At 30.4% G+C, this 16,936-nt stretch overlaps 1 protein-coding gene across 2 annotated transcripts; it reads left to right on the plus strand.

Moving 5' to 3' along the window:
- The first annotated feature begins 3,734 nt into the window (after window positions 1-3,734).
- LOC145306555 (uncharacterized) lies at window positions 3,735-16,166 on the plus strand. 2 transcript variants are annotated; one of them, XM_080148738.1, is made up of 16 exons: window positions 3,735-3,846; window positions 4,372-4,411; window positions 4,497-4,667; window positions 7,078-7,182; window positions 7,347-7,451; window positions 7,887-7,985; window positions 9,146-9,256; window positions 9,393-9,491; window positions 9,867-9,959; window positions 10,083-12,520; window positions 13,165-13,256; window positions 13,409-13,459; window positions 13,819-13,876; window positions 14,783-14,839; window positions 15,265-15,315; window positions 16,055-16,166. In XM_080148738.1, the coding sequence occupies exons 2-15, from the start codon at window positions 4,381-4,383 to the stop codon at window positions 15,298-15,300; spliced, it is 3,546 nt and encodes a 1,181-aa protein (XP_080004864.1). In that variant the 5' UTR covers window positions 3,735-3,846; window positions 4,372-4,380; the 3' UTR covers window positions 15,301-15,315; window positions 16,055-16,166. The 2 variants fall into 2 exon arrangements, with proteins under 2 accessions (XP_080004864.1, XP_080004863.1); XM_080148737.1 differs by lacking the exon at window positions 3,735-3,846 and having other exon boundaries at window positions 4,325-4,411.
- Window positions 16,167-16,936: the final 770 nt, after the last annotated feature.

Genomic DNA, 16,936 nt, shown 5'->3' on the forward strand with positions numbered 1-16,936 from the left:
TAAATTAATTGCAGAAAAAAATCACGAAACTTATACGTGTTTTTCAGCTGTGACTGTCGTTGGGGGGCAGCATATATATATATAAAATTGATGCCCACCAAATATAATTTTAGATTTATTTCGCATGTTAATTATACCTTATTCCTGCATAATAAGAGTTCCTTAAAGAGCTGATTTGCTTAATTGTCCAAGGAATCAACATTACAAAGTGAGTGGGAATAGGATTGTCATTTTAAAAATGGTCAAAAAAGCGGAGAAAAATCATCATTGATAAGAAACGGTTTTGATCCAGTAAAAATGAACGGGATTAGAAGCCATACTAGAATAGTCATTTATCGCATCGTATTATTGACAGCTTTCCTCGAGTATTAAAATACAAAAAAAGATTAATTCCAGTTTTGTTTGCTGAAGAAAATTCTCTGCAATACGATACATGATTTTTCAAAACTGGTCTAGCGGAAAAGGGCGGATTAGAAGCCATACTGGATCGAATATTTATTTTTCGCACCCCATTTTTGGCAGCTTTCCTTGGATAGTCAAATAAAAGGTTAGAATCCCAGTTTTGTTGATCCCGCGGAGCTGAGGGCCCGAGCCAACATTTAGATCTTCTTATAAACCATTTATCATTGAAAATTTTTAATTCACCGTTGCAGACTTTAAATTGTTATTGTTTCATAAAATTTTGGTATTTTACCGAATTTATCATAAAAGTGAGATTATTCAGGGAGGAAGGGGGCAATGGAAGATAAAAGTAAACCAGAACTCTTTCTTATATCCATATGTTTACAATCTAAATTTTCAAACGTGAGAGAAAGGACAAAATTGTCGTCAATTGCGCAATCCCTGTGTCCCTGTAAGGTAGTTTCTAGTGCGTGCATGGTAACGAGACCAAAGCGCGCTAACTCGCACACAGCCACAATAACCCCTTATACAACTTACTTCCCATAGTAAGTGACGCACGTACGTGTATGTGGACGGAAGAGGGGAGGGGGAGATTCAGACTTGTGTTTTTTTAGACGGGCGACGACGTCGTCAATGCTCTTACATTTTTAAGGAGAGAGGGTATAACTGGTTTTTTTTTCGTGACGTCAAGGGGGGAGATATATTCTAATGTAGTCGGCAAAAATGTTTTAGTTGTCTGCTAATAAAGTCCTGTTTAGTTTACGCATAAATTTAGTGAATTTGATTTAAATTATTTTGAAATTGATATTTAAGTGAATTTTTTTTGCTATTTTGCTTGATATTCCAAGTCATTTGTACTTAAAAATTTTAAAATCATTAAAATTTCCCAATTATAATTAGGAAACTATCTTTAAATTTAAAATGTTTAGTTAACGCATAAATATAGTGAATTTGATTTAAATTATTTAGACATTGATATGTAAGTGAATATTTTTGCTTGATATTCCGAGTCATTTTGTACTTTAAAATTTCAAAATCATAAAAATTTCCCATTTATAATTAGGAAACTATCTTTAAATTTAAAATGGATAGAAAATAGAATGTACATAACGTAATTAAAGAATAGACACGCTTTAAAATAATACAATATCAAAATATTCTTATCATTAAAGAGACTGTCATTTATCTAATTAATATAAAATCTCAAAATGGAATCTAAGCATTTTCAATTTTAATATTTCCCTTTTACAATTTTAAATGCAGGTTTTAATCTTATTCTACTTTAAATAATCTTCCTTAAAACATAGTATAACAATGTCTGTCTGTCCGTTCTACCCTTAAAATCTCACTGTTTGCTAAACCGAACAGGTTGTGTTTTTCAGGGAATATATCTCATAGTCCAGTGGTGGTCCTGAAAAAAAGCCTTTAGTGGAAAATTGAAGTCATATTAGACATCTTTTTGTAGTCATATAATTTACTCTATACTCAGGGACGTCCAAAAAGGGGGTGGTGGTAAAGGGGTGATTACTCTCCGCCCCCCCCCCACAAATGAATTACCCTCAAAATTCATATTTTTAATTATTAACCCCCCCCCCCAGAAATAAAAAAAGTTTGGACTTACTAGCATATATGATAAAAATATTACTCCCCCCCCCCGGCCCCCGGAATGTGATTCTAAAAGAAAATTTCCCAACAACCCCCTTCCCTTTTTTCTCCCCTTCTTACCCACCCCTCTTCAGTTACATATAAAAACAAGATATACCCCCACCTTACTTCCAAAGGTTTCGTAATTTTTTGTAGAATTGATTTTAATGTTTGTGATTGGGATAATAGAATAGATTTTCTGCCTAGTGATAAACTTTCATATAAATACCACTTTTTGTTGATTAAAATTGTTTGTGGAAAAGTTTGGACATTTCTAGTTTGAATCAAAAACAATCAAAATTGATTAAAAAGTATCCATAACTTTAAAGCAACAAATGAGATATGTTTATAATTTTTGGGTACCAGTATAATATAATTACCAATGTCTACTCCCTCCCATTAAGGCAATAGAAAAAAAAGTGTTAACTTAAAAAAATAAATCAGGGAGTATACTTTAAAGGCTTGGGTCTTACTTACTCATTCAATTTTATCAACAAATTGCAAAAACTTTGACGTTCTATCCATTTAGCAAAAAAAAAGTAATTTAGTAGCACATGAGAAGCTGTTCTATAATTATGGTAATAGTGTCCGATTTTCAGTCCCACTCTTCTAACCAAAGGAAAGTAAAGGATACAGTCTCTGGAGAGACTATGCAGTTACTCGATTAAATGACAACATAGTTTAATATATATATACATATATATATACTTATGTAGTAGGATACAAGCAGGGATCTAAAGGGATAAGACAATGACCAATACATTGATGTACATCCCTTGTACAATGCTTGTACACAAATTTACCCCTTCTTTAGATTAAAATTAGGGGTTGAAACGTTTGGAAACCCAACTTAATGAACCATTCAATCAAAATTCAAATTCCCAAAGTTGTGAAGCCAACAAATAAAAACAAATGATGATGTACAAACCTATCCTTTCTGTATTTTAAAATTAGTTGTTAAAACATTTGGACACTCAACTTAATGAATGAGCCAGTCAAGATTAACTGAAGTCCCCAAAGTAGTAAAGCCGACGAATAAGAAAACATTACAATAAAACTTTGGGGACTAGTGTAATAAACAGCCATTGCCCCCTCTTTTTATGAATAATTCTTCTGATTGCTGAAAAATACGACCGATACAGGGAAAGACTTAACCTTTACACCTATTAGGCAAAAAGTTCAAAAACATATAAAATATTGGGGATTAGTGTAATAAACTCCCAATTTCACCTTTCTCCCTTGTAAAAGGCACTAACATTTCAACTATTTCAAAATTTGATTGAATAATCTTTGTCCTAAAGTTCTTACAGTGCAGGGAAGCCAGATGCACCTGTTTGAGACCAAGACATAACCACTTCTCTCACTATTAATGTCATGTCACGCATCTGATATAGCAGCAGTAGGTAAAAATTTTCATGTCTTTAATTATTAGGCAGTTTACACATTAAATATAACATCAACTCTTACAAGAATGGTAATAGAATCTACTAATATAAATGAAAGTAATTATTAGATTTATTTTTAGCGGGTTATACAAAACACTAAAAAATTAGTTTAAAACTATATGTGAGTAATACCAGTAATACTTATAAATAATAATAATAAATTTACTTAGTAGGAGGTTGACATTGTTGTCACTAAGAGTTAAATTTTATACTGTTTTTTTATTTTTTTTTTATTTCAATTCTCTTTTATTTTTAAGTTTTAAAATTGAGTAAAGTGATATTTTTGGATTGTGTGGTGTTCCTCACGGCTTCTTTATGTGATATGCTTCTGAATTATTCTGTAACCCAAAAATAGGTGAAAACGCTTTCTATGTAAGATAGGGGATATTATAGAATAGTTATTCCTCGCATCGTATTATAAACGGCTTTCCGCGGATATAGAATGTATAATTATAAGATTAAAACTAGTTTTTTTAGCCCCGAGGTGACGAAGTCACCGGCTAAAAAAAACTGGTTTTAATCTTATGACAGTACATTTATATATTCGTAGAAAGCTGGATATAATACGATGCTAGACATAGTTTTTTCGTATGGATGAGAACCGGTTCCTATCCACCGGATTCGAATGAATACAAGAAATTAAATTATCGTCACAGCGGGGATTAAGAGATAACCTAAGGAACATTAATTGATACACCATTTCATCATTATGAACAAAATTATCAATTAGACTTTTTTTGTAAAAAATTTGACACATCTAGTTTGAATCAACCAATCAAGGTCTACTAAATTTAAAGAGCTAGACTAATAAAAGAACCTTCTTTGAAGCATGTTTTTTTATCTATTTCAGTATCCACAGGATAATAAATCCAAAATTTAGATTTTGGATATGAGTGAAGGAGACTCTGACCCTTTTGTGGGTAAGTTATAATTTATAAATCTACCTTTAAAAATATTTAACTAACGTGTACATAAACATCTTTAGAATTTTAAATCTTTCTTTAGGAAAGTTCATGGATGATGAATTTCTCGAAAAAAAAGATCCTGATTTAAGACGTCATATTGCACTTCACCAAGAAGTTGAAGTCAATGGAGAAAAGATCAAATTTGGCATTAAAGGAGATCTTTTGCAACACTTTCCTAAACTAACTGAAGAAGACTACACTGTTATTCCAAGTAAGTTTTTAATTATATAGACAAATGTTGTAAAATATTAGGTATGGATAAAATAACAAAATAAAATACATAACATGAAAGGATTTATTGAAAAGTAATTGCATAAAGAAAACATTTTTGGTTATATCTACAGAGATGGGTTTTTGAATCAAGAATGCCGCGTTTTTTCGACATTTTTTAGACCTGTCATCTTCGTTCAATCAATCATTATTATGAAAATGCCCTGAGATGGGTTTTTATAAAAAATGCCGCGTTTTTTCGACATTTTTTAGACATGTCGAACAAGCACAGCATTTGCAAAATCTAAACAGAGTATACAACTATTTATTTAATTATTTGCTTTTGTTGGTACAGCCTTCACAAAAGAAAAACAAATTATCTTAACCCATTAGTGCTGAGCGCCACTTTTATGGGCCGATCGAGCTGAAAATCTCAGGGAAGCTTTATAATGGTAAAAACGGAATTCCAATTTTTTTGTTTTGCTCTAGTGGCGTGCACAGGAAAGTTGCAAAAAAACCCAGTTTGGCCTGGCCATAAATACCAACCAGGCATTATGACCCGTTTTGGGCGGTTTCCCCGAGCATCAAAACCCGGTTTTGTAGTAAAAACCCGTTTTTTTCGACCAAAAATCAAAAAATGTAATTTTTGAACGCCCAAAGTGAGATGAACACTTTTTAGAACTTTGATACGATCCGTTATTGAAAACTACACAACCTCATATAATCTATAGAACTACAAGTAATATACAAAGCGATTCATTTCAAATTTAGTGTTTCGGCTATAGGTGCTGCCGTTTTCGGGTAAAAAAACCCATTGCTCGAAGTTTTAAAAGACACACACTACAAAAAAAGAACATATAAAATTTTGGTGTTACATATCAGAAAACGAGAATAAAACTATTGGGTGACACCTATAGAGATTACTAGGGTTATTAGGGTGGCTCAAACCCTTACTAATGACGTAAACTGTTATTTTTATTGGTTGAAAAGTTAAAACCGGGTAATAAAAACCGAAACCGAGCTGGGTTTAAAAACTGTCGGGTATTTATGGCCAAGCCGAACCGGGTCATAATAGGGCGTAAAAAAACGATAAAAAAATCATATAAAAAATAATAATTTGAATAAAACAAATTCACAAATAGATGTACTTGTCAATAAATATTAGATTTCATGAAAAAAATCAGCGACTTTACTATAAAAACAAAAAAGTTAGAAGGGGTATTTTGAATTTTCATGATTTTCAAATTTTGTTGAGCTATACCGGCAAACGGAAGTAAGCTAAACTGCCTGCTTCAGGGGGAAATGAAAGCCAGGGTAGTAGAGGGGGGATTCATACTGAGAATAATGCAATTATGAAGCCGGAAACCGATTTTTTTCCATTTTTCGGAACCGGGTTTTAATGCCCGATTCGGCACTAATGGGTTAAATCCACTTTTGCTGCATATTAATTAATACATCTTTTTAAAACTGTATTAGATAGTATACAAATGGCTAAAAAAAATAATTTTAAAATTTTGTATTCCTAAGTGTACTCTGTTTAAATTTCACAAATGCCACGCTTGGTTGACATGTCAAAAAAAATGTCAAAAAAACACGGCATTTTTTATAAAAACCCATCTCTGTAGGTTTTAAACAGAGTATACAATTATTTATTTAATAATTTCGCTTTTGTTGGTCTGGCTTTTATAGTTATAGAAGAAAAATAAATAATCTTAAATCCATTTTTGCTGTATATTAATTAATGCATCTTTTTAGAGCTTTATTACACATTATACAAATGGCTGAAATAATAATCTTAAAATTTTAAATTCCTAAGTTGTATACTCTGTTTAAAGGGGGGGGGGGCGAAAGTGACACTTTTTGAAACCAAAACTAAAAGTCAAAGGAACTCAACTAACAAAAGAGTTACAGGTCTGACATTTTGCATGACAGTTGCTTTATAGACGTACAATTTGGAACTTTGAAGAAACGGCGGCGCAACCACCGAAAACCGCAGAGAAAAGGGAAAAAAAATTTCAGCGGGAAACGGCGGTTTTTGGCGGTTGCGCCGCCGTTTCTTCACAGTTCCCCTATAAAGCAACTTTCATGCAAAATGTCAGACCTGTAACTCTTTTGTTAGTTTAGTTCCTTTGTTGACTTTTAGTTTTAGTTTCAAAAAGTGTTACTTTCGCCCCTCTCCCCCCTTTCATAATAATTATTGATTGAACGAAGACGACCGGTCTAAAAAATGTCGAAAAAACGCGGCATTCTTGATTCAAAAACCCATATCTGAAGATGAAAAATCATAACAATGTTTCTAATAAATAAAGTCTTAAAGTTTTTTACATGTTCGATCATAACACTACAAGTATTTGGCTATAACTCTGTCAAAAATTTTCGACTCAATATATAATATTTTTGTTTTTATTTAGATACCTTATATGAAACTGTAGAGAACTTTGGGTTGTCTGCAGTCAAATATACTTTGAAATATATTCCATATTTTGAAAAAAATGAAGAAAACAAGAGGAAGGATGGTAAGTTTTAGATAAAGGGTTAATTTCATAATGGATGTTAGACACCCAGACAGACTGAAAATGTACAAAAGTTATAAATTGTATGCCTGTACTCAAAGGATAGTAATCTTTTTTAATTACAGAAATGTATAAGTTTTCATGAAAATTAATCTTGTTAATTTTAGGTCAAACTCCTCTACATGTTGCAGCCAGACTGAAAAAGTTTGAAATATTTCAATATTTACATCAACATGCTAAGGGTGCAAATCTTCTACAAACAGACAAAAATAGTGAGAATCTTTTTACAATTTTTATGATAGGGTCAGACCGTCCATAGTTAATGGCTCTAGTAGTTAATTCATCCTATCTATTTCTAACTTAGTCTCTTTATTATTGTAATGGTTAGGTACAATTTAGAAAGCATAGGAACTTTTAAACAATTGTTTAGTAATATACACAAGTTTTTGGAAATAAAGAGGTATGGAATTAAGTTCCTTTTCATCATTGTTAACAACTATTTTTAAGGTCAACTAAACTATATTTCAAATCAGTGTGGACCCTTTATTTTTAAAGCTATTTTTAAGTATTATATATTTTTGGAATCAGTATGTAATAATTTATACGTTTAGCCTTTAAAAGAAGTCAAATCTTCATTTTTTGATGTAATTGTAGATGATTTTCTTAGCATACCCGATTTCTGTAAACTAAATTGTTTTATTTTTTAGATAAAATTCCCCTTCATGAAGCTGCAAAATCTGGAAGTTTAGACATTGTAAAATATTGTCATCACCACAAAGTTTCACTCCAAGTTAAAGATCGAAATGGTATTTTTTACTAATTACCTTAATTTAGTGCCACCTAAATATTTCCATTTAAAATGTCCAGGAATAGTTTAAAGACCTGACTTATAGGAAGCCTGTAGGAAATACACTGCTTTAACTGCTGAAAGACCCAATACAACAACTTTAAAGTCTCTAGCTTCAATAACAAAAAAGTTATAGACATTTTAAAATGACATTTTAGATACATGAAAATTTTTAAAGTTTTCCATTGCTCATGATGTAAATTTCATTATTAAATAAGATTTTTACAAAAAAAAATCCATTTTCAAAGTCTAAATCATTCTAAAAATTTGGTTTAACTTTGTGTTGTGCTGAGAGTACTGTTGTGTGAGAATTCCAGCTTTTAGTATTTCCAGCCAATTAGAAAGCTAAGTCAGCTGAGCATCCATAAAGACTTGTATTAGTTTTATTTTTTCCGCTATAATTTTCTGCTTACAAATACAAAGTTAAACCGAATTTTTAAAAATGTTTTTGACTTTAAAAAGGTGTGATTTATTGTTAAAATGTAATCAGTTAAAGGCATTCAAACATTGTGCCGAATATAAGCTTATAATTTTGTTTCAAGGCAACATTATTTAATAATGCTAATACCAGCTTTTAGTATTTCCAGCCTATCAGATGGCTGAGCCAGTTCAATAACCAATCACAGCAGAGAATCGGTAGTTTTTTAATTAGTTTCATTTTTTCTGCTATGATTATACCCTTACAAATGCAAGGTTAAACCGATTTTTTTAAATAATTTTTTTCCAAGAAAAAGCTGTGTTTTAATTGCAAAAATATAATCAGTTACAGGCACTCAAACTTTGTGCCAAAAAATTATTGAAACTTCACATTTGGAGTATTTGGTCCACTTGTGGCAGTCTTACATCATTTAAAGCGGTGAATTTCTAGCAGACTTCCTTAATTGTTTTTTTTTCAAGATGGTATTAGGTAGATTGTGGCCCACATAAGTGACTTTTGAAGCTTTAATACAATTATCTATGAAAACAATATAATTTTAGAACATTACAAATTTTCAGCTAACAAATATTTCTTTTACATTACCTACTGTAAGGAAAAATAATTCCAATTTTTTGAAGTAAATATTTTCATATCTAGCCTATTATGAAGCTTAATTAATATCAATTTTAAAAATATTTCAGAAATTACTCCATTGCATGAAGCTGCTCAGCATGAACATATTGAAATAGTCGAATTTATTGTCAAGAACCTTCCAAACAATGATAAAAATCTTGACTTAGAAAACAAAGATGGTTAGTAAATTCATTTTCAAAAGATACTCTCATTTTTTTTACTTTCACAAAAAGTTTATCAATATGAAGGGAAAATTGTTGAATTTTCAAAATTTATTTCTGGTTATTTTTATAACATTTAAAGCTATTTTTTTAGGTCATACTGCGTTACAGAGAACAACAGTGTCTGGAAATTTAGATATAGTTAAATTTCTTTATGAGAAAGGAGCATCTTTGAATACAAAAAATAAACATGGTAATTTTTGGATTTTATAGTAAAGATTCAGGCATTATACACATCAATAGTTGAAATCTAAAATATCTTAGATTTACTTTATCTTTATTTTTCAAGCTTATTTTAGTACCCACTATTTTTTATCCTAGCTAATATTTGCTGTATTTTGCTCTAATTTCTTTTATTATAATTACCTTTTTAGGATAGGACAGTTTTTTTTTCTAAAAGGTGTGATATAAATATACATAGAAATAAAATATCTTTTAGATTTAGTTAATCTATTATGATTCTATCTTATGTTTACAAAGTAAATTTAGCTTCAGATAATTTTTTGACTGTCTCTCTTTTATTATCATTATTTAGGAAGTAATATATTGTTTATATGAAAATATTAAGGTAAAGAGACAATAGAAATGGCAGTAGATGATGGATCTATTGAACTATTTAAGTTTATTCATGAGAAGCTTAAAGGAGATAAAGAACACTGGAGTAAGTAATTTTATAAAATTTCAGTGAATATTCTATTATTGCAAGATTGAAAATCCTGTAAATGTAAATACAAATTATATATTATTTTACATAAACTTAAGTTATAATAAAACATGGTTTTAGGTAAATACTTTATTGCAAGAGTTTCTCATGTTGGATTTTCTACAGTGCTGAATAAAAAAGTGGATAAAGCTAAGAAGCCTGGCAAAGAGGATTTTCTTGAAGAATTTTTGAAAAATGTTCTAGTTTACTCAAGCCAACACAAAAAATATCCTTTGGTTTCTGAAATATGTAGTGTAATAATGGATAAAGAATCAAATGCTATGCAAATTTTTGAAAAAGAGGGAACATACAAAGAAGTAGTGAGTGCCATTATTCATTTCAAAGATAACAAAAAACACAGAGCTCTACAATATGCCAAGCTTAACCATCAGCTAATGAATGGACTGGCACTGCTTCATCTGGAAAAAGTAGCTCATGGTAATGATAACCGCAAAGAAGCCCTATTATGTATAAGAGATGATGATGATGATAAACCGCTTGATCCATGGCTGACTGAGTCATATCAAACTATTCACCCTTCAGTAGGATGGCCCACCCAGATTTCAACTTTGTTAAAGGTGGCATTTACACTAATTCCATCAATTATACTTGTTTACTTTGACCTTTACACAGATTTCATTTCGTGCATCAATTACGGATACATAGCCTTTGATAATTCCACGGAGATTGAACAAGCATGTTTGAGTCAGTTAGAAAGTAAATCTTGCCTGGTTGATGGAAACTATTCATGTTATGACACTGATGACAAATTATCTTTTGCATCAAGAATTTTTACCAATGGTACTTGTGATGAGTCTAATTACTGGACACCATGCATCAAGCACAGTGCTGAAACTATAGGTTTACAATACCTTGTTGCTTTTGTGTTCATGCTTATTATCAGCATACTATCCTGGTCATCATATTTTGGCATTCTTTTCATCACAAAAGTTAATGACAAACTTCCTTTTGATGATAAACTTCCTTCTGAGAAAAACCCTCTGTTAACCAGGATTTGGTGGTTACTCTCCAAATTATTCTGGCCACTATCTTATGCGAGGGAAGTTTATAAGTACAGGTTGGATACTGAATTCAAAAAAACAGAAGAACTGGAGGAAAGTAAAAAATCCTGGAAACTACTGAAGAACTTGGAAAATGGTTTTGAAAATTATTTTCAAATATTGTTGCAACTATATTTGTTGTCACCCTATCTGAGGTCTTTGAATAAACTACCATTAAGAGATTTAGTGAACTGGGATAATTTCATCAGTACTTTCAGTGTACCAAATGTATTTTGTAGCCAGCAAAATATCCAAGCAGCATTGGGAAAACTTCTCTTATCTACAATTTCTTTGTCGATTGGCCTATCTTCTCGTCAAGCCACCAGAGAAGGAGAACCCTTTGGCCAGTCTGTGAAAAATCTTGTTCTGGCATTAAGTTACTTTTTCCTCTGTTATGCAAGGATAATATCTATATTACCACTTTTTTCATTGGAGAACCCGATAATTGCTTTATCGGTATTTACTATTGTTCACACAATGATAAATTTTTTGACACTTTGGTGCACCAAAAAGCCAGAATCATTCAACAATGCTCTTAATGAAAACAATAACTCTGAAGTTTCAGATTCAACTCAAACGGAAGATAAAACAAATGCATATCATGTAGATGAATCATCTGCTACAAATGGTTATTTATTAAATGAAACAAATGGTTATTTATCAGCTGAAACGAATGATTATTTATCAACTGAAACAAGTGGTTATTTATCAACTGAAACAAATGGTTATTTATCAGCTGAAACGAATGATTATTTATCAACTGAAACAAGTGGTTATTTATTAACAGAAACAAATGATTATTTATCAACTGAAACAAATGGTTATTTATCAACTGAAACAAATAGTGTTACAGTTCCTCTTCAATCTCAGTACAACAGAAATGCATGTAATGCAGATGAATCATCTACTCAGAATGGTTGTTCATCAACTGAAACAAATAGTGTTACAGTTCCTCTTCAATCTGAGTACAACAGAAATGTATGTCATGTAGATGAATCACATGCTCTAAATGGTTGTTCATCAACTGAAACAAATAGTGTTACAGTTAACATTCCATCAGAAAATATATCGGATGAACGTCATATTGATGAATCATCTGCCCTTAATGATTATTCATCATCTGAAAATAATGGTGAGGAAGTCAATCAGGCTAAAGAAGATGAAACTAATGATAGTAACCAGTTTCTAAGAAATTGTTTTCTACATTCTGAGACAGCTAAGATGGTGATGAGTTGTCTTGCATCACATACATTCATTATCACCTTTAATGCTAAAAGTGGCAAAAAGTCGCTTGTAAAACAGACTCTGTTTCAATGTTCAATCCTGTTAGAAAACCTTGTGTTGTTGCTTCTTCCTGCAATGTTTCCAATGCTGTACCCCGACAAAGATTGTTACAATTTTGACCTGAAAGAAGTTCGCTTTGCTTTTTCAATGTGGGTGGTTGGAATTATTCTCCAAGTAAGTCAAGTTTAAACTTTAATAGTTATTTCTTTCATCGTATTATAAACCGCTTTCCGAGGATATAGAATGTACAATTATGAGATTAATACTAGTTTTTTTTAGCCCCGTGGTGCCGAAGGCACCGGCTAAAAAAACTGGTTTTAATCTTATGATTGTACATTTCTATATTCGTAGAAAGCTGGATATAATACGATGCTAGACATAGTTTTTTCGTATGGATAAGAACTGGTTCCTATCCACCGGATTGGAATGAATACGAGAAAAAAAAGATAAAATCTAATTTAACCTTATTTTTTAAAACTTTCATGATTGAAAACATTTCTAAGGGAAAGGTAGGTTGCAGGTAAAATCCGCAAAGGTTGTGTGTTTTAAGTTGAAAACAGTAGTAGAACGATAAAAAGTTATGTTAACTTTTTAAAGAAAAATTTTGTCTATCGATCTTTTTAATAAGAAATACACATATTTAGGAAATATTATCGTTCTACTACTATTTTTAAGCCTTACACACACTTTTACTGATTTTACCCGCAACCTACCTTTCCTTTTTTAATGTGTTATTTTAAAATAAATATCTAATCATCAAAAAAATTTAAAAAATTCCCTTGTTGAAAATTTAACTTTTAAAAATATCTTTAATCAAGGTTTCCTACTACAAGTTCCTCCATCCAATGGCTGCTGCAAATGGACCTGAACTAAAAGACTGCAAACAATTTTTCAGAAACATTTATAAAGGGTAATTATTTTGTAAGATGAAACTTTTAAAATACTTTATAAGTACCTAGTACTTAATTCATAATGAACAAACATCAGAATATAATTTTAAAGGAACCTATTATTCAAAAAGCTTCATAATTTTGTTTAAACTAGGACATATTTTTTTCATAGATTGAAATCATGTTTCACTGATTGCTGTAGTAAATCACAGAGACATAACAGGTTAGTAAATATAAAGTTTAGGGATATTACAAAGAAGTGCTGATGCTGAAATTTTTTGGAAAGATCAAATACTGGTTGCTAGTTTTTTGAAACAGGCTATCTGGGAATATTTTAGATAGCTTGTATGTAAGAATCATAATCTGAAATTATCCCAGATAGCCTTTTTCAAAAAACTGCTTTCACCTTCCGGCGACTAGTGCAAAGGAAAAGTTATAACTTCATGAAAAACTATTTTTCAAATATAAATAAAAATCTTTGAATTAAAATAATTAAATAAAAATTTCTATTATATTATGTTCTTAAATTTTGAAATTTATTTTATAATTACTAAAAATAATTCTATTTCTTAAATGTTTAAGTTCTGAACCTGTAGATGAAAAAAGTGCTGAAGCCAAATCTTTACTAGATCAACACCGGGTATAACTTTTTTATTTTCATATGATAATGATATTAATTCTTTAGGTATGCTCTGCTCTGTATCTAAAAGGGGTATTTCAACAAGGGAATGAAAATTTTAAAGTAGTCATTCTTTACTTTAAGTAAACAGTGTGTATGTGTAAAGTAAATGTCCCATAAGCTGTTCTGTTCATTCTATTCTTAAATTTATTACTATAACCCTCATAAGACAACCTCATATTAAAAAAATTTTAAACTGTAAAAGTTTGAATCATGGACAAAGGAGCATTGGACTGTAAATTTCACTAGCACCCAAAGTTTTAAACCCATTTTTTCTTATTCATCTGCTCAAAAACTTTGAGTACTTTAATCAAATTTATTTGGTTGGTTTTAAATTAGTAGTGTTCACACTTTTTAACCTATAATTTTAAACTACAGTTAGGCAAATGTTTTTATCAACACTGAGTTGTAAAAATCTAACATCCGTAATACCTGAGTTTTATTACATAGATTTACTCTGAGATGGGTTCTCATAAAAAGAATGCCGCGTTTTTTTGACATTTTTTAGACATTGATTGATTGAACGAAGACGATATCGTTATACAGAGTATACAACTTAAGAATTCAAAATTTTAAAATTATTATTTTAGCCATTTGTACAATGTCTAATACAGCTCTAAAAAGATGCATTAATTAATATGCAGCAAAAATGGATTGAAGATAATTTGTTTTTCTTCTATGAACGCCGTACCTACAAAAGCAAATTATACAAATGGCTAAAATAATAATTTTAAAATTTTGAATTCATAAGTTGTATACTCTGTATAACGATATCGTCTTCGTTCAATCAATCAATGTCGAAAAAACGCGGCATTCTTTTTTAGAACCCATCTCTGGTCTGTCAGTATAATCTAGAAATGTTTATAGGACAATGGAGATATAGAAATGCAGACAATGTCCCAACAAACCTCCAACAATGGCCAGGTAATACATAATAGTCATACAAAATAATTTATTAAGAAAAATTGCATATTATTAATCCTTTAGCTTTATGATTGGCAAAAAAAACTATATAGCTTAATTTTACTTCAAATTTTTTTTCTTTCTAGGTTTTTTATCGCTAAAAGTCTATTATTGCTAATCAAATTTGCTGTATATAAAGATTTTTCCAGATACATTTTTCGCTTCTTTATTTTCAATTGTTATTAGTTAAACATTTCTTATGAAAATCGGCTAAAACCTTTCCTAATTGATAAAAAGATACTCTATAACTATAATTACAAACTTACCTGAGGTATATCTAAGAGACTAGTAGGTGGAAATACCCCTAAACTTTAAAAAAAATATTTTTTCTTGAAGAATATTACTATGTTCTATAAGATTTGATTAGAAATTATTATTTATTTAAGATGAGTAATGGCAACCATACAGACAATCCAGTGTAACTCAATTTCAGTAAGGTAACAATTTTATCAATTTTACAGGGCTCACTAGCAGCCTTTTGACTGCAGATTGTTGATTAAAAGATTGGGGCAGGGGTTTGTTGACAGTGTCAGCTTTGGTTAAAAAAATAAACAGCAGTCGTTAACATTCTAGCTGTTAGCCAACCACAATTTTTTTATGGCTGCAGCTGAAGTAGTTTTTTCTTGGCTGCAAACTGGACTTCATTTTTGCTTACAGGTGCACACTGTTTATTGGAATTATGCACGAACGAGAGCAAGTGAAGTTGATCATTATAATAGTAATTATACTAGAATCCCGTTAAATCTAGTTATATTAACAAGTAACATAAGTTTAACTATGTTTTATTTGAAAAAAACATGTAAATCATAAATGTTAAGCAATTTTTACAAAATATTGTCAAATGTTTTGTTGAGTTCACGGTGCAAGATAAAATAACACAGCAAAAAATGCAAAAGTACAACAATCAAACTGTTTACTTTAGCACAGTTAACCACACATTTTACTAAATATATACCTTTTATTGTAAAAGTATACTCATGTGCCATAGCATTTGATGATTTATATATTCATTCATTCAGCCCTTAATAACAGAAAGCAAGTATATCAACAAACAAAAAATGCCTTAATTCACTGCTGGAAGGTGCTTGACATCACTTTGCTCTTATCAGTACTTAGTTCCCTTTTTAATGAATTATCTAATGAAAATTTATTGATAATAACTGCTTTATTATTTAGATATTCTATACTGCACAACGAAACAGAAAAATCAGATCAAAATAATCAAAAACAACAAAATCAAATCTAATGTAATTATGTACAAATTCAATGTAAATAAATTATGAAAATACGTCTTTTTAATAGCGAAGCTACTCTATAATTCGAAATGTCCGTCTGTTAGAGACAAAGTGGGGGAAACGTGATTTTCTTTGCTCCTATTAAAGATAGACAGCTGAAATTTTTAGTGAAAATTCCTATGACATGAGCTCATCTAATCTATGCATTGTTTTGTCCATTTGTTTGTTAATTGGGGTGCTAGATAGATTCCTAGATTTTTACATTTTTGTAATTTTTTCAATTCCTGTTCAAGATATACGGCTGGAATTTTCAGTGATTATATAAATTCACGTTTTACATATTTCCATCAAATTTTATAAAGATGCCTTTATTGGGAGGGGTGCTAGATCGAATTCTAGATTTTTCAGTTTTTATGATTTTTCGATCCCTATACAAGATAGTCAGTTGAAATTTTCAGGAATTTAATAAGTCTACACTCTACATATTTCCATTAAGTTTTATTAAGATACCCTTATTGGTTGGGGTGTTAGATCGATTCCTAGTTCTTTATGTTTTTGTGATTTTCTCAACTCCTGTTCAAGATAAACGGTTGGATTTTTAATTGATTAATTAAGTAAACATTCTACATATTCGATTTTTTTTTAGTTTTATAAAGACTTACTATTAGCTGGAACTTGGGGTGCTAAGTCGAATTTTAGATTTTAACGTTTTTCTCTTTAGCTTTATGCTTGAAAAGAACATTATACATTATAGGATATATAAGTTGGAAGGAATTTTAATGTTAGAGGGAATTTGAAATCTGCATCAAATTTTAATGATTTT

This window comes from Acartia tonsa, chromosome 14 (assembly GCF_053477335.1).
Source record: "Acartia tonsa isolate MP-2025a chromosome 14, ASM5347733v1, whole genome shotgun sequence".
In the NCBI taxonomy this organism is placed as follows: Eukaryota; Metazoa; Arthropoda; class Copepoda; order Calanoida; family Acartiidae; genus Acartia; species Acartia tonsa.